Source organism: Anopheles coustani, chromosome X (genome assembly GCF_943734705.1).
Source record: "Anopheles coustani chromosome X, idAnoCousDA_361_x.2, whole genome shotgun sequence".
In the NCBI taxonomy this organism is placed as follows: Eukaryota; Metazoa; Arthropoda; class Insecta; order Diptera; family Culicidae; genus Anopheles; species Anopheles coustani.
The window spans coordinates 13,672,611-13,694,157 of NC_071290.1; the positions used below are offsets into that span (position 1 = coordinate 13,672,611).

At 42.0% G+C, this 21,547-nt stretch overlaps 1 protein-coding gene across 1 annotated transcript in view; it reads left to right on the forward strand.

Annotated features, from left to right (window-relative positions):
• LOC131269312 (uncharacterized) overlaps positions 1-21,547 on the forward strand; it is a 229,508-nt gene that overhangs the window by 170,454 nt on the left and 37,507 nt on the right. The window contains exons 8-12 of the mRNA XM_058271663.1: positions 15,221-15,517; positions 17,066-17,238; positions 17,313-17,482; positions 17,549-17,712; positions 20,292-20,607. Coding sequence (XP_058127646.1) covers positions 15,221-15,517; positions 17,066-17,238; positions 17,313-17,482; positions 17,549-17,712; positions 20,292-20,607 — 1,120 coding nt within the window. The remainder of the gene's footprint in view (positions 1-15,220; positions 15,518-17,065; positions 17,239-17,312; positions 17,483-17,548; positions 17,713-20,291; positions 20,608-21,547) is intronic.

The window sequence follows — 21,547 nt, forward strand, 5'->3', positions numbered from 1 at the left end:
CGAGTCGGTAAGTCAACCAGCTGCACGAATTGAAGTACCCTCACCGAGGGTGAGGTGAGCGTGGGACGTCTCCGTTCGTGCATGGTGGTTTATCAATTTTCGGGGCCTCGTCCATTGCGCGAGACGCACGGGTGACTAGAATAATTATTCGTCTCACACAAACTCCCCTCTCCCCATCCCCCACCTTTCGTCGTAAGAGCGCTATGGAGAATCGATGGCAAACAACGCAGAACAAAGCCTGGGGGGCTAAAGCGGTTCCAGGCATTTCCGGACTGGGTTCGGAACGCGGCTCTAAACATGCGATAATTAATACGATTACCGTACCATTGTTTCCGTGGAAGAATCGTCGGATTACAGGGCCCACCGTGAGGCCCATGTGAGATGTCGGCACAAAATATGAACAAAGGAGCACCCTCCGACCGTTACAGGCAAACACACACACACAGGTCGACCGGTGTACATCCGGTGTATGTGGATCGCAGTTTTGATGTGATTTGAAGCCGGCTTTTCGCGATTACGAAATGGCTCAAAACATCTAATCACTGCCGGGCGTATCTCTGTCATACTCCATTTAGGGGAGATTCCAGCCACCGTCACTAATATATGTAAAATTTCCATCTAACTGATTAGTGCCAGCGGGTGCGATGGAAATTAATCAAGACCACGGCAACATTCGCCAATTCCGCTGGGGCAGATTCTTCTCCGTTGTGAAGAGGAGCTACCGAGAATAGATTTAGCTGAAATATTCAATCTTTAAGGTGGACGAATTTACCTTCTCCTTCGTTAACCTCCGATGACGAGGTGTATTCTTATTAAGCAATAGATACTACGTGCTAGGCAGAGGGAAGTCATAGAGTAAGCAAACTAAGCATCTGCTTTGGGCCACGACCTTTCAAGCGGCCCCTTTTTTTAGCCATAATTTTATTTAAATTTTAATTTTGGAATCATTTTTATCAAATCTGAAACAAATTTGTTCGTTTTATTAAATACGTGGTTATTTTATGAATATACTTTTGAAAGTATCTAAATGAAGAATATGAAAATGTAATATTAAAAAATTATTACATTTTCAATTTCCAACTTCATTAAAATTCGAATCATATGCTCACTTATCTGAATTGTGTTTTAATACAGAAAAGATGCCTGTTTTGTGAGACGTAAATTAAAGTGATCAGTGAAAAGATTTCATTAAAGGCAAGAAACGTTCTCAGAAAAGTTCGTGGATAATGGAATTGAATTAGCAAAAGTAATGGCCTGCACATTTTCCAATATGGTTATTGTGGTTAACATTTCTTTTTCAAATATTTCAAGATTGGTCAATTAAAATCGAATAGAAACATTTTCAATTAGAAAGTAAAACGATTAATAACTTGTCAAATTACAACACACATCAACATACAACACATATCAACGAGGTACGCTCCGAAAGTGCTTCGATACACGCAATGTGTCGTCCTTTGAATAAGTTTAGCAATATAATTGATTTTAACCGAACCTCTGTTACTGTTAACGACTCATTAACTCAATATTGGCGTAGCAATTAAGTACTATTTGTGAACTGAAGATTGTTTTGTTTTCGTTTGAGGCATTTTCCCTTTTGAATCTGTATGAATAATAATTGTTACAAACAATAGGTAAAATGAACAATTCTAGGCAATTTTCAACTGTGATTAGGGAACCAACCAAAATTTCAGTTTTTTATTACTCCTATTTGTTTGTAACAGAAAAGACCGTTATCTGTTCTCCTTGCTTATTTTACACATTTTCCTATCTATCGTAGTTCCTCTTTTCTATCATCTTTGACAGGCTTGTTAGATAATATTGTTGATAGTTTCGTATAAAATAAAGCGTTGAAAGTAAGATTTTTGGCAATGAAACCATTTTAATTGAATAACATCAAGGAAAATTGTAATTTAATTAAAATTTGATTCCTTAAAAACGTGTGGTTTAGTCTAAAAGTTTAAGATTGAATCGACCAGTCTCTAGAGAGGATGTCGCGAACGAGTTTTGGGTCAACAGCGATATCCTTATCTAAAGCTCACCATTTTACGCTTTTACCATCCGGAGAAAGTTTTCATCCACTTCGAGCCAATTTTCAAACAAACTCCAAACCCCGTGGAGCACGGTTTTCCACGAAGTGGGAGGAAGTGGGTGTTACCACAAGCCCTCCAGGCAGATAAAGTCACACTATGGACTGTAACTACACGTGCTGTCACCGGCGCTCCAGGAATGTCTGGTGCGACATCTTCCGCGGAAAAACCACAACACACACAAGTCAAGGTGACAAGTCTGCAACATTTTCGGCAACCCAACCAGCCGAAGATGGATGGGTCTGAAATTTGACGTTAATTTGCAGCCTCCCGCGTGTAACGTCCCCTCCCCTCGCACCTCCCCGTCACCCGGGAAAAAGGGTCACTCATGTATAGAATCGAACTTACGAGCGCGAACAAAACCGCGTGTCGACCCGAGGGAACGAAATTGAGTGGTTTCGCCGGAACATACCGAACCTCGGGCCGAACGTTCGATGTTGCTTCCGTCGTGTGTGTGTGTGTGGGGGGTTTTGGGGCCGCGCATGCCGACGGTACTAATTACATGATTAACTGCCAACGATTTGAGCCGTTAATGTCCCCACCGGGGAAGGAGTGGAGTGTGTCCAGCGTGTTCTCCGCCCGCATGTCACCATCTTTTCTTTCCCGCATCTGTATCGATGTGTGTGTGTGTGTGTGTGGTCCATCCGGCCGCAAAACCGCGCACCACCGAGATGGCGCATCATTATTTATAAATAACTCCGTTGATTAAGTACTATTAATCAGCTGCTGCTTTACCGATCCCTCCCTCCCCGCAAAACCCCTTGCAAGCCCCCCCTCCCTCGCGAGAAAAGGTGGACATCACATCATGTCATCGGAATTAAGTAGACCCTGCCCCCCCGTGCCCACTCTTCGCTCCCATCAACCCAAAGCTCATCTGCTCTTTAATGCGCACATTAATGGGAACATATTTCAAGTCGACCATAATTGCCCAACCAACTCGCATATCCGGCAGCGAGATACCTTCCCTCTCACTCTCTCTCTCTCTCACCTCCTTCGCCCTTTTGTATATTTATTTACGCGAGCGGAAATTGTGGATTTCATGCACGTCACAAAATATGGCACGCACAATCGGAGCGGGCCGAGATCCGTTTTGCCGAATCGATTTTGTTTCTTTTTTGTTGGCCTGAAGAGGAAGAAAAAACCACCACGCACACATACGCCGGCGTGTTGTGTTTCGACATGTTCCGGTTACAAACCCGGGAAATCCGTGTTATATAATTTTCTCCCTCCACCCAGTGTGTTTCTTTTTTGCTCGTCTTCTTCCCGTGAAAAAAATAAACCCCTGCAACGTAACTGTCAACGCCCTTCGATGGAGGGGGGATGGAAGATGGTGAGGGTGAAAATGGAGGGGTCAATAATGATAGACATTTTCGGCAAAATAAAAAAAAGAAGAATAAAAGTAAACCGTACCCGCTCGCAAGGGCGAGGGCTCGGAATCTCATTTATCCTCCAATTTGGGCCCCGTAAAATTCATCCCCGATGATCCTTTATCAAAAAGCATCATCATTACCATCATCCGCTGCCATCGGTGGTGCTCAATATTTTCCTGTGCCGTGCATGTCGTTTTTTTCCTCTCCTTCCAATACCCATTCCCGGGGATCCGGGGACGGGAGGAAGGCGAAAGGTGGAAGGAGCCGCCTGTCGGTTTGCCGTAATCCAATCTTAACTGATTTCTTATCGCGCCGGTGCCCTACTGAGAGAGAGAAAAACCCTGCTTACTTTTTAGGATTCTAACACTAAAAACAGTCAATACAACAGGAAATAAAACCTGTGCATCTTGCGCTGGATAAAATTTCCCGAAATTGAAAGAAAATGCATTAGCAATAGTATAAAGAAAAGCGATTCCTCTAAGGCACAGTAAATTGGAAAATGTAGAAAATAAACCAACCGAACCGATTATTATGCGTGTGTGCCCTCGCATTCGGGTGAAAAAAGCCATAAAAACGACCGCCATTTTGCGCAAAGGGCCTGTTGCTGGTAGAAATTACTCAAAACCCCATAAATAACCACTTACGTGATCCGGACGACGACATTTCGTTAATCTTGAAAGTGCTTTCCGATAAAAAAAAACGGAAGCATTCTGATCCCAAACGCATCATTCCGTGGAAAGTCGTTGGGCGTTTGGAAAACATTTCCCATTGAAAAAAAGGTATCGACTTTCGGCTAGCGATATTTCAGTCACCGTTTTTAATATTTTTCTGCCCATCTTCGTGCCAGCTCATTTATCTACTGCAATTGCGCAGAATCTACTTCATTTAAAATGATACCAAACAGAATTTAAAAACCCGCAACACAATAACAATATTTTGTACTATTATCTTATTCTTCGTTGATTAAACGACGTTACTGCAAAGCTGGTTTTAGTATTTGTTTAAGTACAGTAATTTTTGATAAAATTTGTTTCTGAAATTAATTAAACCCTGAGTTTTAGAAAATCAAGTTAAGATTACTAAAGCTTTTATGGTACGTTAGGTATTTTTATTTTTTTATTTGCTTATGTTGTCTTGCCATGAATTTATTTTCACTAATAAAGAAGAAAGTTAGAGAAGTTGTACAAATGTATCCTTAGGAAAGCTTAATATGTTTAATATTTGCTGAAAACCAATCCTTGCTTTATGTTTGATAAAGGACCATGCATCTATTATAGTAATAAACTAATAAAGAAGAAAGTTAGAGAAGTCTTACATTTTTTTCCTTCGACAAGCTAAGTTTTTTTAATATTTGCGGAAAAGCAAGCCTTTAGTTTTTGTTTGGGAAACATAATTTTTCAAAAATTATTGTACTAGTAGTATGTTCTAAAAACTCTTGATGAGCAAAGTGTCAGATTAATCTTTTTTTAGTACAATTGGTTTTGATAAAATTTTACTTTTGTTTTATTAGTTATGGGACAGAAATGTGTAGAACGCATGACTGCTAACTTTTAAAAATTATTCGCATGGATTTAATCGAGTGTTTGGAGAGCTTTAAATACACGAAACTGTTTGTTTTCCTTTTCAATAGGGTTGTTGTAATTTTATAGGCTTTGCAATCATATTTATATAACACTTTATTTAATAACTACAATGTGCATTTTCAATTGATACAATATTCATTATTTAATCAATTTGATTACACAAACCATTAAAATTGGGAAAAAAACTGGACTTCAAAGTATAAACATCCATTTCGCCAGTAATGCACACTTCAAATGTAAAACAAATCCTGGGTGCTTCTTGTGGCGCGTACGATGTCACTTAAAATATCACTCGCGGGATAAGGGCCGTCGAATGGCAACTTGATCGATTACCGGGATGATATGTTTGCAGATTCGTTCATTCTATTACATCCTTGTGTGGAGGGGAAAAAAAACCCCCCGGGCGGCAGTTCGATTTGCAGATAATTTATCGATCAACAGCTCATCCATACGTTCCACTTATGCATCCCGTGCGGTACTGTTATTGATTTCCTCCACTCCCCTACTATTTTTCCATGCGCGAGAAAAAGTTTCCCGCTCTGATGTTCATCCCCCCGTGAGGGTTTGCAGAGCGTTGGCAGTTTTGCTTTGCATCCGTAATGGTAGGGAAGAAGGGGCAGGCTTTTATCACCGCGTATTCCCGCTTCGCACCCCCCCCTCCCCCCCCCCCCCTTTAGGGGGAGTATTTCCCCACACGATAGCACGCTGGAAGCGAGGCTCGGCTGATGAGAGGCCCGAGATATGGTTCATAACTTTACCATTACCTCGTAAAGTAATTGTTATTTGATGGTTGTTCTTTTCCCACTTTTCAATACACACCCCCGCCGCTCCTCTGTGTCCCGCTCAACCCGCGGGGAGGGGGGAAAATGGGACATCACACATACGCACGACCGAAACAGAAGGAAGCAAATACATAAACCATACCGACCACCATACGGAAGATGCACGCGATAGAGTGTGGAAAGATCATAATTCAATTTTCCCCCACCCCTTCCAGCTGTTCGGAAGGCTGGTTTTCCACGGGCGCCATTTGCTGGTGTGTTTGTGTATGTCTGTTGCACAAATCTTACACCGTGCCTTTGGTGTCGGTTTTTTTGTTTCCTTTTTTTCCCCCGGGTCGCGCAAAGTGTCCCATCATCATAATCGTATCGGAAAGTACCAACAAAAAAAAGGTGCTATAACACATTCACGCAACATGCTGCATACGAGGGGTTTGCCTCCACACAAAAGGCTAGAAAGCTGTTACCACGCGGGGGTTTTATGTTTTCAGCGGATCCCTTCGCGGGGCTATAAAACCCCGCAGTTACACACTACCCTCGCAGCATGTGATGGTGTATGGTGCAAGCCATATTCCTTACGAAGAAATTAAAAACAATTTACTTCTCTTCGGCGAAAAACGGTAAGTCCCCTAAATAGACCTAAATATATTCGGAAGGAGTATCCATTTTTAGCTGGCTTTCACACCCAAAACATGCTTTTGAGTCCATTCTGGTAGGGGAGAGGGAAAGAGGGAAAGTGGTGGGGGTGTGGGGTAGGTTTCCGGAGTAAAATTATGCCAATTTCTCAAGCAACACGTTCGAACGCCGAACGTTCTGAAGCCCATAAGGCCATCCGGGTGCGGCACCTTAGTACAAACTTTTACCGCTATTTATCATGACTCGGCTGCATCATACACACGCATGCGTTCACACATACACACGCCCTAATACAAAGCATCAAGCACCGTATAATGCAGAGAAGTTGCTAGTTGAAACCCCTGCAAACAAAAGGGAGGCTTTCGGTTGCATACTTTTGGGCGCAAATTGGATGGAGGCGCCCAGTGCCTTACTTCTTCCGACAGTCTCGTTCCGGCGTGAAGGAAGTGAAGGCGTTAATCAACACATTGTCTGTCAAAATGTACTAGGTACATTTTATAAGTACAACCTTTTTTGATAAAATTTGTTCATAAAAAAAAACTTTTCACTTATAAGCAACCAAATAAAAAATAAGGTAAGCTTCCAAAAGAGCCGAAATAGCAATTGATATCAAACATTCTTTTCTTGTTAGATTTTCGTTCTACTTCAATATTGTTTTATCATTTTTAATTTGCACCTTTAAATCCTTGGTAGAATATGTTTTTTCTATTGACTTTTTTTGTTTAATCTTACCTTTTGAAGTGCTTACGAATCACGGGCAAAAATATGTAATGTTACTTATGTACTTTTTTTCCAAATCAATGTCTAACGTAATCAAAGGATTTAATAACACGAGAGCGGTTTCAAGTATACTATACAACCGGTAATCATAAAAATATTACATGGTAGCAACTTGAATTCAAAAACAAAGATCCTCTTTTAAGTGTAGAATGGATTTTAATTTGTTGAAAGAAGTAGAACCGAGTGACACGACAATGAGAAAAGTATTAAAAAGAGTAGTTTCCAACATCAAATATTATGACGTCTCGGTTGAGGTTTTGGTGGCCATAATAAACAGCATGTTTCGGGTTGTAGGAAAATTTTCAACTAATGCAGATTGCTTTCTTGAATATAAAGGATTTTTTTAGTCAAATATGCAACAACATTCAAATAATGGAAAAGAAAATAATAAAAAAGGGGGTTCAAACAGAGGCGGATCAATCTGTATGGGTGTATAATGTTTGTTGGAAACAGTTCCAACAGCACCTGTCAGACGAAAAGGGAACGAGAGAACCGATAAATATGGAGGAAAAGCGGGAAAACTCTCACTCTGATACAAACACCGGGCAAATAAAGAGTAAATTTTTGGTTTCTTGCTTTGCCAAACGATTCCTAAAAGTTCTTTTTTCTTCACCCCGTTGAAAGTGTTTATAACAATGTTCTTAAGACATTGCACAAGACAAAACAAATATTTTCTACCAAAGTATGAAAGTATGAGAGCACGGAAAAGCGCACCTCGTGACGTGCACGGAAAAGCGCAGCTCGGGATGAGCACGGAAAAGCGCACCTAGGAAAAGCGCACCATGTATCTGAACATGGCTTCGTCGACTAAAGGTAATACTAAAAAATAGTATTTTCAGCAAAATTTAAGTTTGTAAAAATCGAGATATTGAATGAAAACACTCTTTTGTTTGGAAATTATTTCTACCCGGATGCAATTGGGTTAAACAGCTAGTACACAATAAAAATTGTTCGATTTTATCCTCCAAATCATTTACATCAACGTAATTTGCGTAAACTTCTTTTAATTTTTATCAGCAGTTTTTTAGTTTTTGTTCTATTGATAAATTCAAGTCAACAAATATTATAAACGGTTCAATGGTTTCGTCGTATTTGTCTGCTCTTTGAGCTATTTGGGCAGTTACATTATCGCAAATGCTGTAGAAGGTATTGACTCTGAAATCATTTAGATTTATGTTTGTTCCTTTCCGAATTCGCTCATTCGAATCAAACGATAAGGCAGTTAGTCTTGTAGCTTCCCTTTCTAGTTCATTAAAATTATTTCTGAAATTGTTAACAAAATGTGTGAGAGATCGAAGTAAAATTGACTCTTTAATTATTTCGCATTCTACTGATAATTGTGACTTATTGGTCCCATTTTTTTTTTTTTTTTGCAAAGTTCTATTCCAGATTATGGTCATTAAATAAATTTCAAATTGAGACATTTTTAGTAACAATGCGCATACTTAAGAGTTTTTATTCTTCTTTTAAACATGTATCTCTTTTGACAAACATAAAAAGCATATGACCATACATTGATCCGCCTCTGCCTACTGCTATATTTATATACAACTGTAAGTTTAGTGTCCCAACCAGAGTATTCCTGTCACCCAATATGCTGGTGATTGGCGTTCAAAGCGATAAACCAGACACGACGTTCCGGTCGAGAAATAACCTTAAGCTAGAAATATTTGGCGCGTGAAAAACAGAATAAAACTAAACTAAAGCTAGCGGTGTGTGGCACAGACTCTGGGAAGCTCGGGGCACTATTCCCACACACACATATACATGACAACCTGACCCGCCCGCTTGGGAATCCGATCACTATCGAGGGTAGGCCGATTTCGATTTCGTTTCACTGAAGCGGAAAATATGAGTTCTCTGTTCTTTAACGAAGCGTTTGTCTGGGTGTGTTTGTGAGTGTGTGCGTGTATGCCTTCTTACACAGTTTTCCGTGTTTCACCTCAGCGCCATATCGGTGGGGTATTGCCTTAAGAAACCAGAGAACACCAACTGGCAGGAACGCAATATTAATCGCGTCGAGAACGTCGAGAGGGGTAAATTGTAAAACGATGGATCTCCCATGGAGCGATTGGGTTTTCTCGAGCTAAAGCCAGTGACAAATCCCGTCTCTGCCACCGGGTGGCCTCCTACACAGGGCACACATCGTCGAACGTCGGGCAACCGTGCTCGGTTCTCATGCTAACGATGCGACGAACTTTCGCCCGGCGCAATCGAGGTGGACCCTTTTTCCCTTTACGTGGTACGATTTCACCGTTCATCTACTCAGAGGGGACGCCTAGGCCATGCGCATGCATTCGCCAACCCCTTCTCTGAGCTTATCCCGGGACCGGATGTGTGGAATGTGCAACCGTAATTGCATGCACATCACGGCGGTTCCATTCCGGAGGATCCCGATTCGGTGCTCCCGATGCATGGTGATTGGTTTTTATACGTTACGTCCGCTACCCCGCAGCCCCTCCTTTCGAACCTTTTGCGTAAGAGTTTTTCGGCGGAGATCTTGGGAGACACATTTTTACGTAACCCGTTTCGTCGTTAAGTTTTATGACTTCTTTTTGACCTCAAATACGTGACAAATGTTGGGTTAGGGGTGGTGATGTTACAAGCGTGAAGTTGAACGAGAGCGTGATTTAACATCAAGTAATACAGCAAAACCAGGTTTGGAAGACTGTAAATCTAAAGTTACAGCACATTTTTGCCATTCCATGTTTAACACGTTAACTGCCAAGCGCTTTTAGCACACTTTTTTAGTACAATCTTTTTTAATAAAATGTGTTTATAAAATTTATTAAACCGACGGTTTTTCACGGCTAAGCAAACACTTAGCTGCCCAAAGATTTGATATTAAATATTACCATAATTTTTATGTTGCATTTATTTATGTGACAAAAACATTTTAGAACTAATGACAGCTGGCTGTCGAAAATGATAGCCATGGCAGTCAACGTGTTAAAATCTTACCCTACGAGACGCCGAAATCGAAACTGGAAAACAAGATTTGGTCGAAATTATCAACTATTACAGACATTGTCAGCAAACTTTATCTCGAAAGCGGATGGTTTTTTCCCTAATGCACTTTTATTTAACACTAGAATACATTGCTTTGGAATTTTGCCGAATTCTGTTTCTTCCCTTATTTTTAAAATCTTATAACTTCACTATTTGTGAAGATTTTTCAAAATTACTTTACACCGAGCTAGCGGAACGATGAAGAAATGCATCGAAAAACCAAAAACTTCAAAAGATAGTCAATAAATATACTAAAAAGTATCAATTTACGGATTTGAAAAATCTTCGAAAATAGTGAAGTAATGGCGTTTTAAAAATAGGGGTCAAAATTACCCCTTTTTTTTAGATGTAGCTTTGGATTTTAAGAAAAGAATTTTTTGTAACAATATTCAGCCATTTTTGAGATCTTAAAATCGAAAAATGCGTTGAGGTCAAAATGAGCCCTATTTTGATTCTATTGTTCAGGTGTTGCCTCTAAAGCAGGGATCGGCACACGTTTTTCAAAAAGGGCCAGATGATTAAAGAGAAACCGAAGGCGCGGGCCGGATACTTTAAACGATGCTTTAATGTTTCAAAGTATGTAATACCCTTTGTAATGGAGAGTGGAACTTTCTAAATAGCAAGGTTGCATAAAAAGTTGTAAAAGATAAAATATTTAAAATGTTATCGATAAACATGTAACAGGAATACCTCGTTAAACAATTATCATCTTCATTTTTGGGAAGAAAATAAACCTGATGTCGTGAGCAAATCCGATAAAAATTGGGATGGTATGAAGCACTTAAATATTCTTACGGGCCGGATAAAATCATTTGGCGGGCCGGATTTGGCCCGCGGGCCGCACTTTGCCGACCCCTGCTCTAAAGCATCTAGTATTGAAACAGTTTTTTCTCTACCGCATCTGATTGTGTCTCAAGCCGCAACACAGGGAAGAAATAAAGGAAATGTGGTTATTCTACACTGTAAAACTCCACGAACAATTAACATTAGCATTTTTGTTTACTTTAAAGCGATTTTTACAATGCTACCTTCTCAGTTGCTATACGTTTGCATTGATGTACGAAATTGTTCAAAGGTCATCCAACTAGTCTAAACATGACATGTCTACGAAGCACGAACAACGTTTACTTTGTTTATTCTCTCGTTTTCGACTTGAGATAAAATCAGATTCATTGGAGACAGAATTCGTTGAGCTGTTTCAATACCAGGCGACTTTGAGACAATATTCACCACTACAGAACCAGGTGCCAACGTTCACCCAAAGGTCTTTAAAAGGGGCGAACGGACGAGACGCTTGGGAAAAAACCAACCAATGAAAACGGACCCTAAGCGGATGTCGTTTCAACGGAGAAAAACTGCCACGGTACCGGAACACGATCCTGGCAAGTAATCCGCCCCGTGGCAGATTGTCCGTTTAGTGTGATTGCGCAATAAAAATCGGAATGGAATGCTCAAATGATGGAATGCAAAATAAAGATGAATTGCTCTGCCTTTTCCTATCGAATGCTCGTACGGCGAGGTTTGTTTCTTTCCCGCGTTTTCCGTTATTTATTTCGGTGTTTCGGGATGCCGTCCTCCCCCTTCCACCTGTCAAAAGGTCCTTATACGTGCTGTCGCCATGGTTAGGCGGATCCGCTCTCTGCTCGTTTAGCGATTCACTCACAAAACGCGTTCATCCTGTCCAAAGAGGAACGAGATGTCGATACCCGAGAATGGGAGCAGACAAGGAGGATTTTCTTCAGACCAAGGCTGGTGAAGGTGGATCAGATTCGGGGTGAGGTGCTTGTGAGGTATGTGTGTGTGTGTGTGTGCGTATGTACGCCTTGCGCTGCTGGACACTGAGCTAACCACAAATTAATGGCATCATAAATCCCATCACCACAATCCGGAAGAGGCGCATACAGACGCGAGCATACACCCACGTGGTCGCGGTCGAACCTCCCCCCCTTGCTCCATAATAACGTAGAGTAGGTGGAGAAAGGATCCATTATTACCCTATAAATTACCACGGATCTTAACGGGCGTTGCTTAAATTACTTCTTAAGCAACCAGTTAGGCCAATGTCCAGCGAGGCACAATGGTCGAGAGGTACGGGCCAAGGAAACTTACACCCCCTCCCTCCCCCTCCCACCCCCTCCACCCACCTTTTTGGGGATGATTTTGAAGTGGCACCGGGGGTGGGTTTTAAAAGGCACCCATTTCCATAACGAAACCCATCCTACCTTCAATCGTGGGTGTTTGGGGCGAGCATACGAAAAACAAAAAACAAAAAACAAACCGGAGCGGAACGCATAAATATCAAATTTTCACAAGATTTACTTTTATTGTGCAAATGCCGAACCATTTGGCTAATTTTGAAAAAAGCAACAATCACTCACTTAAATAAGGCTTTGGGGTTTGGTTTTTGTTTTTTCGTTCAGCTGTCATGCTGTGACTGTAGTTTGGATTTTTACTAAGTTCACTCAACCACAGACATAGCACTGCATTTCGGGAAGCCCTGCAGATGAACGCTTCCTAACGTTTGTTTGGTTTGCTTGCAGGGATGTCACCGAGTGTGTTGCGGTTCGAAAGGAAAATAGAATTAAAAACCTACCTATAGATATTGCCTGCACATATCTTCAGCTCAGGGTCCGTAACCTCTTCGGGTCTGCAGAACGACTGCACATTCCAAAGGCATCCACCAAAGGGGGTGGAACAAAATGTGGGCGGCGAGGGAATGATTTATTTGAAACGAAAATAATTCATTCTGGAAGAATGGCGAATGAAACGAATGAGGAAATGTCCGTAAATCACATTTCACAAAATATGCAAAAGATGCGCATCGTTCGTGCGGTTTTTCGTAAAGTTTTGTGTTTTTTTCTTTCGTGGGTCTTTGGTACGATTTTATTTTTTCCACATTTCCTGTAACGCTTGGAATGATGATGCATGGCTTGTCTTTGATTTTATTTATTTCTTACTTCTTCTCTTTGCTGTTCCAATGCGAACCAAACGTTCGCTAGCAACTTGGTAATACATCTGTCTATATCTGCGAAAGTTGTTTTCTGCCACGCACACTTGAAATCACTCTTTCCCCTCTCTTTCTATAACACTTTTAAACGAGGAATGTGTACTTACTGTAGCGAAAATAACCACGCAAAACCTAATGCCACGCTGTCTCATTTCTCTGAACCAGATGGAGAAGAAAGAAAACCGCGAAAAAAAACAAAAGCACATTTTACCCACACACACACACTTAAGCAGCAGCACTGGGAGGGAAAATCCAATCGCAATCGATTGTGTGTTAGAAGTGTGCTCTTGCATGAAGTAAGCGGACGGATCAATGCTTCATTTGTCTACGACAGTAAAATGGTGTCACTGCACAATGGGGAACTTGTATGGAACAAGCGGTCTAAATTGGTTTTAACGAGAATCGGCGGTCGTTTCCCAATGTCTTGATACCCTTTGTATGTGTTTTGGTCAAAGCCATGTATTTAATTGTGCTACAAATCTTTATTTTCACTTAATAAGTGATTTATCAATATTTTAATATATTATTATGCCCAAAGTTATGCATTTTGTTTTTATACTTTATTGAAACGATTACCTTCACTCATGTGGAATCCAACCTAACTTATCTAAATGCGAAATAAACAAGCAATTTTCGTTGCGCAGCTAAAATTTCACTTAACGTAGCCAAGCACGAAAATTTGTTTCAAAGCAATAAAATGTCAACTTGCTAAACTGACAGCTTTAGAAAGAGTCAACTGTATAAAACCATTTGAAAAGATTTTCAAACTAAATAAACAGCGCCGTTTTATACGATTTAAGTTCACTCGCATGTTTCGCAACGATAAATGAGTATTATGATCAATTTTAGAGCACATTTACAATTCTGCATAGTTTGTTTACAAACTCGTCATTGCCGGTTGACAGTTAGCGTTAATTTGTTGTGAGTCGTGTAAACGTGTGACAAGTTCGGAATCTTTCAGTCATTTAAAATGAAGACGAATGAACGTTTCTGAAGTTGGTGTCATCTATTTGCACCTTTAGAAGCTGAACTGCTTTATGTAGTATTTTATCATATCAGTATCCATGTTTTTCAAAGAGACCAAGAATATATTAAAAAAAATACTTTATTTACTGATTCAGGTGCATATTTTGTTTCTCGATCATATCGAAAAATATGTTTGATGCGTTATCAAAGCTATAAAGCCATAGTTTTTCATTTCGCCCTGTACTTCTTAATAGCAGAAGTGGGCAAAACATTTTAAAAGAGCTAATTGAACTACGTTTGCGATCTTTTGATATAAAATTTCTCGGAATCTACTTAACTTAGAGAACTATGAACTAACTGCTTAACTTAGTGAAGAAATGTATCTGTAATGTTTGTACTATTCATCGATTTATGACCACAGTTTCTCCCATGGTGCAATCGCTTCTGGTGCCTTTCTTCTATCGCCAAAAGGAACGAGCAAACGCTTAGTGAACGGGCAGCTGAAAGCTCCCACAGCATCAAGAAATTTGTTGGGAGCTCCCCGATATTTAATACGCGAAGATTCGATTCGAAATAATCCACCGAGGCGTGATTATTGAAAATCGGAGCGAATTCCCAGGTCAATTATCATCTTTTTTTGTGTGCTTCCTGTTATTTTTATGCATTTGCATTTTATTGCCGCTGTTTGAGTTCGTGACCCTTTGCGATGATGATGATGATGATCCCACTTTACGCAAGGCCAATGGGTCGTGACAATGTTTTACACTAATTCTCCCATTCATTTGCGAGCTTTCGGAAGGGAAATGGAATCCTGGTGTAATCGGGATTTTAATTCACTCCACATCGCAATTGAAAAGCAGGTTCTGGATAAACGAACCATTAGAGGAATCCCCTCTGGGGGGGGGCTGGGAGGGGAAACGGTCCACACCAACGCCACCGCAGGTCCAACCTGATCCACCCACCGAACAGCGACTAAAAAGCGACTCCCCATTCGTTTCAGCAGAAACATCCACATGTTATATTTGAAGCACGTACAAAATCAAATAAAGGCTGTGCTAATTCCGGCAACCTCGAGTGGCGGACGCGCTCGATACGCCGCGGCAGCAGCCATCACGCCGGCCTGGTGGAGCTGACCGATCGCAACGGGGCGGGCCGGTACAGGCGGGACGTGCGCGAAACCACCAAGTACATCGAAACGGCCCTCATCATCGACAAGGCGATGTTCCAGAAGCGCAACGGCAGCACCCGGACGGAGGTAGTGCACGACGCCATACAGGTGGCCAACATTGCCGACCTGGTACGTACGATCCCAACTTCCGTAGATAGCTTCTCATAGTACTTCCAGCCGCAGGACGCGTCAAAAGAATTGCGGAACACATTGACATGCGAGCGGTGCTCAAGGCATTCACAATGTATCTCCAATCGGTTGGACGTCAATGGAGCGGGAAGAAGATGTACTTCTCCGAACCATTCGCCTCTGGGAAGTACTAACTTCGGACTTCGGCAAAAACCACCCAAACCAACTGGCAAACTTATTCTAACATTTGTTCTCACTCTGTTCCGTGGAAGAACTCACCCGTGCGCACGTAAAACTATCCAAGTTCAATTAGACCAACTTCTCCCCAGTCCCCAAGTTACAAGCGCAACTCCGGACCGGACTTTTTCCGGGATGCCGTATACTTTCTTTTCCTATCCCTCGTTTAGCTTCCTTTTGTCCTTTCCAATCCCCGCGTAAAAGTTGAAGGTTTATCGTACACAGCTAGTACAAGCTAGGACAATAATTAATTTTGGCATGAATCACAACTTTCCATAACTTCTTGCCACCGAGTTACCCAGCTCCAAGATGGCCGGCTTACTGGTTGCAAAACGAACGGAAGGAACGGTTAAAAAGGAACGGTTAAAAGTTAGAGCGAGGAGATGGACAGAAACTGCACCGCAAATGAGATGCTTTGGGTGCCAAAACACTTCCAGAGTGGGCTCTCAAATGGTGCGGATTTTGACCCTGGGAACTTCGCTCACCTGCAAAGTGTATGCTAATGAGGGCAGGTACTTTCACCAACCTTTTGGTGTATTTCTTATCCTCTCTCTTATCCCCTTCTGGTGTACATCCTTCTTCTGCTTTTAATTTCTCCCTCCTCCATTACCCTCGGATGCATTTTGTGATACCTCTAAATGCGTCAAGATATTCGCAAACACCCCAAAAAAAAGAGGTTCCTATTCATGGTACAATTGATTAAATTAGCGGAATCCAAAGTTTTTTGCCAAGTTGGCTGATTAGAAGGTGCGGAGGTCTAAAGTATGACCTTTGCTGAGGATCTCCGGTTTTGGGTTTCACCTTGAGTTATTTTTGAAGCCAACCTTCATTTGCATGGATGGTTGGAAACATCCCACGAATTAGGATGGAATATCCCTTCGGCTCTAATCCGAGCTTAGCGCTAGCAAATCGCATCTGCCCCATCGAGTGTAATGGTTAGCGCCTCATGAAAGGTTTCTCACCTGAGCGCAAGGAAAGAAGAAATTGAGTTAGATCGGCAGCCAAAATGCCTGGCGGGTTGGATATGAGTTGAGTCGGTGACACGGTTTCGCAAGGTTGCGGGCCAAAGTAATGTAACGTGTTAATTGCGTTACGAACCACGATGTAGGTAAACATAATCTTGACTTCAAGCAGCAGATATAGGAGTTCCAGCGCTCTCCGTGGAAAGCCGGCACCAGCGAGCAGGAGAGATGGGCATCGATGCTTAAATAATCTACCCATAGGCGCAAGCGATCGAACCGGACCATCAGCATCGTTCCAAACGCCATCCGTCCTATAGAACCCTTTCCATCTGTTCGCCTTTCGTTGCAGTACTTTCGAACGCTGAACACACGCGTGTCCGTTGTATATATCGAGACATGGCAGGGCCAGAACCAGGCCCAGATTGACGGTGGGAAAGATATTAGTAAAGCAATATCTAATTTTAACGACTATACATCTAGGAATTTATATAAAATAGATAAAGATACGACCCAGCTGCTCACGTAAGTACCGTGACCGACTCGAAGGTGGCGTTCTCTCCTCCCGATTAACGCCGCTGTTCTCTTTCCCGCCGCAGCGGTGAAACATTCGCCGGTGGCGAGGTCGGCATGTCCGTGCCGGAAACCGTGTGCACACCGAAGGCGGTCGGCATTAGCGTCGACATGAATCCCTATGAGCCGCATCTGCTCGCCGGAACGATGGCGCACATGATAGGACACAACATCGGCATGGGCCACGACGACAACCGTAAGCGAATCGTCAAACCTGACTGCCAGACGTCCTCACCCACCTCTCTCTCTATCTCTTTTCCAGGTGATGAGTGCATCTGCCGCGACTGGCACGGTTGCATCATGTCGCAGTCAATTGTCGGCCTGGAGAACGTCCAACCGTACAAATTCTCCGAGTGCAGCCGGTTAGACTACATCGACGCCCTGCGGATCGGGCACGGTCTCTGTTTGCTCAACAAGCCGAACGAGGTAAGCGTTACGCTCTGATGCGTTTGTCAAAGAATCAACCGGGTGGGGGTCAAAGCGCTTACACGCGGCTAACGACAAACGATGTTGAACTCAAAGAATCAAAGGCATCATAAATGTGCATCTGATGGTTTTCATCATGTTCCAAATCGAAGTAAATTTAAGTCATGTTTAGTCAATTTCCACTTCTGTAATGTCAAACTAGTCACTCTATTGAGTTTGACATACACCAATGATCCGTTCTGAAGTAAGAGTAGCATATACAGTACGTGTAGTTTCTATACAACAACCAAAAACTTGTTGGTTTTTTTGAGAACCATAAATTGTTTTTACGAAAAATAGGAAAGAGTACACATAAAATCGTCTTTTAAGCGTTTTTAAATAGTTTTATTAGGTTCATCTGCAACATAATTCATGTAACAAGTTGATTGGTATGTCACCCGTTTCCCGGGTGACATTAGCAATGGTAATCCAATACTTAATTTACTAAAAACGTTCGTGTAAGAATTTTTAATTCCAAATTTTGTCCAAAATGATTGTATTTAAAATATAACAGCGTGACAGTAAACGTGTTAATGAATATTTGAGGTTATCATGAGATAGCGACGCCATTTATCACCTTTCTGACAAGACGTAGCTTGCCAAAACCCCATAAAAAAAATTAACTATGGTTAACCGCTGGTTCGGTTCTGTTTTCAAGTGTTATTTTAACACTTTTCAAGTGTTACTTTCTTTTTGTATAGGGTTTTTGCAGGTCATGTCAAGAAAGCTGACAGTTCGCGTCTCCTGATTACCTCAATTACTTGTAAGCTGCTGTCCAGTTTTCATAATGCAACTAGCAGCTTTGTCAGTGGTTGCTATTTTTATTTCAAAACATCTAAGCTAGTAGTAGCACTACCTTTACTGTTAATAATTTAAAATTCGAGGACTTGGATACTACATACCACGTTTGGAGTTATGGAAACCGAAGTTCCTTTTCCCAAGCGCACAGAACACAGCCTAAACCATACAAGTTCCGTAACCAAAGTCACAGATTGAACAATACCACGTTAACACGATAACGGTCACGTTATCCAAAAGTGGACGACAGCAGCAGCTAGTTCTTAAATGTTTTTGACCCTTAAATAAATGAAAAAATGCAACAAAAAAAACTATAGTAATATTAAAACCAGGTTCTTTGGCAAGGTATGTCTTTGTTTGGTCTGCGAAAACTATCGGTTTAATAAATTTTATTAAAAAGAAAAGTACTAAAAAAGTGTGCCAAAAACACTTGGCGCTCAACTTGTAAAAAAGATTTTAGATAAAAACCTTTTAAACTAAACAATTGCAAAAAATTAAAGCCATAAAAGACCATCCAAAAGTAAAAAGTAAAGACTGGTTTTGTTAAAAAGGTATCAATGAGGAGGACATAACTAAATGGTTCTATAGTAACTACACGCGGTGTATGAATACCTTAGATTATCCTAAATCAGTACGTGACAAACTGGCATGAACTTCAAATATATCAGCTCGGTGAGGTAAATGTGCGATGCATTTTGTTCAATCGGGCTGCCTTCCCGATCGAGGAAAGGGTTCAAATTTCCTCTTGTTTCTGTTTGATTTGACGTTTTGTTTTTGTTTTTCAACGACGACGATTCGCTTACGAAACGCTCATGCTTTATGCAACTGTGCCCTATTTGCGTTACGCCTTTTTCTCTGCAGCTTCTCTCGCTTCCCTTCCTCGCCGCTAACACCTTCCTCCAAAAAAGGGAGGGAGACAAAAACGGCCATTAATCTACGTGTCCCTCCCCCCCCCCCCCCCCCAAGCCTCCCTACCAAAACAAAACATTATCGAACTCCGATGCGACGCCGCCTGCTCGCATGGAAACGGGAAAAAGGCGCACAGTTAGAGCCGGCACAGTTCGGTCCGGGTAGCAGGTTGCAAAGTCCCCGTCAGCACCCGGGTCCCACTACCACTTCTACCCGCTAAACCCCCGCAGAATCGGGGCGCAAAACTCCGGCACCGGCCGAAAGCTAGTGCTTTTAATGAGAAATTTAGGACCGTCACTAAATGAGTAATGAAGCGTATGATTGCACCGGAAGACCACTGCTGCTACTGCTGTTGCTGCTGCTGGCACGTCTACCAGGGGGAGTTTTTGGGGCACCCGGTGGCAATGCCATCGTTAGCCTGTTTATTTGCTTCAGCTCCACCGATCCAGCCTCCCTCTCCCTTTTTCGAGAAAGGGAGAAATTTCATTTTGATGCATTTTGCGAACCAAACGATGGCTAGGCGTTTTTTCTACCTCTTCTTCTTTTTTCTGATGAGCGCGGGGTTGCCCAAAATCTTATTATCTGCCAACGCCACAAACGTATGCGAACGGGTTCGCAAGCGAATGAAATAATTCGCATAGGACGATCCCCTGATGAGACTAGAGTAGCCCGGATGATCCACTTTTCCTTTACACAAAGCGTCACCGGGAGCGGGTGTATGAGGGGAGGGGGGGGGGGTTTAAAAATAATAACAGGGCAGATGCAACGGGGAGGGACTCTCTCCGTCATTTAACGTTCCAGTTCTAACGTGGTCTACTTCCCCCCATCCGCAGGTTGAGCTCCGGAAGAACTGCGGCAACGGGATCGTCGAGGACGACGAGGAGTGCGACTGTGGCAGCGCGCTCGACTGCGACAAGACGGATCCCTGCTGCGACGGCATCACGTGCAAGCTGAAAAAGGAGTCCCAGTGCGCCACTGGTCCATGCTGTGATAAATGTATTCTAAAGCCTCCGGGCGTCATCTGTCGGGATGCGCACAACGAGTGCGACCTGCCCGAGTACTGCAACGGCGAGTCCGGCCAGTGCCCGCCCGATGTACATAAGAAGAACGGCAACCCGTGCGGCATGAACTCGACCGGGTTCTCCACAGGTAAGGGCAAAACCCGTTGTAATAGGCAGGACCGCGGTTCGCGCGCTGATGGGAGCAATCCACCTTGAGATACGATATCTCAGATCTCGGCCCAGGTAACCCTCGCTGGTTCCTAGAGTCCAAAATCTTAGTTAGGGTTTAAAGCACCACTCTCTCATCTTGTCAGCGACATGCTGTTGGGCGAAACAAACCAATTAGCAACCACACTGTCTTGCAATCACCTCCGGTTCAACAACAGGTTGAAATTCCCATGTAACATTCAAAGTTTTACCACAGTTCTTACAATGTCGTTTATACTGTATCATTGAGTCTCATCATAAGAATAATAATTGTCCTTTCAGAATTTTGTTAAAAGCATCCCTAAAAAATATACCTAACCTAGAAAACAGTCTTATCGTGAGAACTTCAGCTAACACCAAATGTATGTGCAATGGTAACCAAATTCTCCTAAGGGTTGTCAAAATTCGCGTACGGTAATGACAAACTAATAATAAATTCCTTAACAACCTTTGATGGCAAATTGTATCAATGTGATTTTAGATTTTAAGAAATTGAAATTAGGCGAAGTGAAAATTATTCTACAAAATTTCACTGATGAAATGACATGTCATACTTCGAAATAGGATGAAGTGCTGCACTAATATAAAAAGGCGTCGCTGTAGAAAATGCTTTGCAAATAATTAACAGCCCCATAGTCGCTCTAATATATTTAATTTATTACCGTAAAACGTTTGGGATTAAACAAACATTATTCAAAACTCCTTAAAACGTTTGGCACTTTATGCTACTGCTAATATAAGAGTCGATAGTTGTTAGGTGAAGTACACAAAACTAGTAACGAACAAATGAAACGTCAATCCGTTTGTCAAGCAAACGGATTCTATTCCTTCAAATCACTTTGAAAACTGTTGTACAGAATTGCATCGTCCTAAACTCTGCT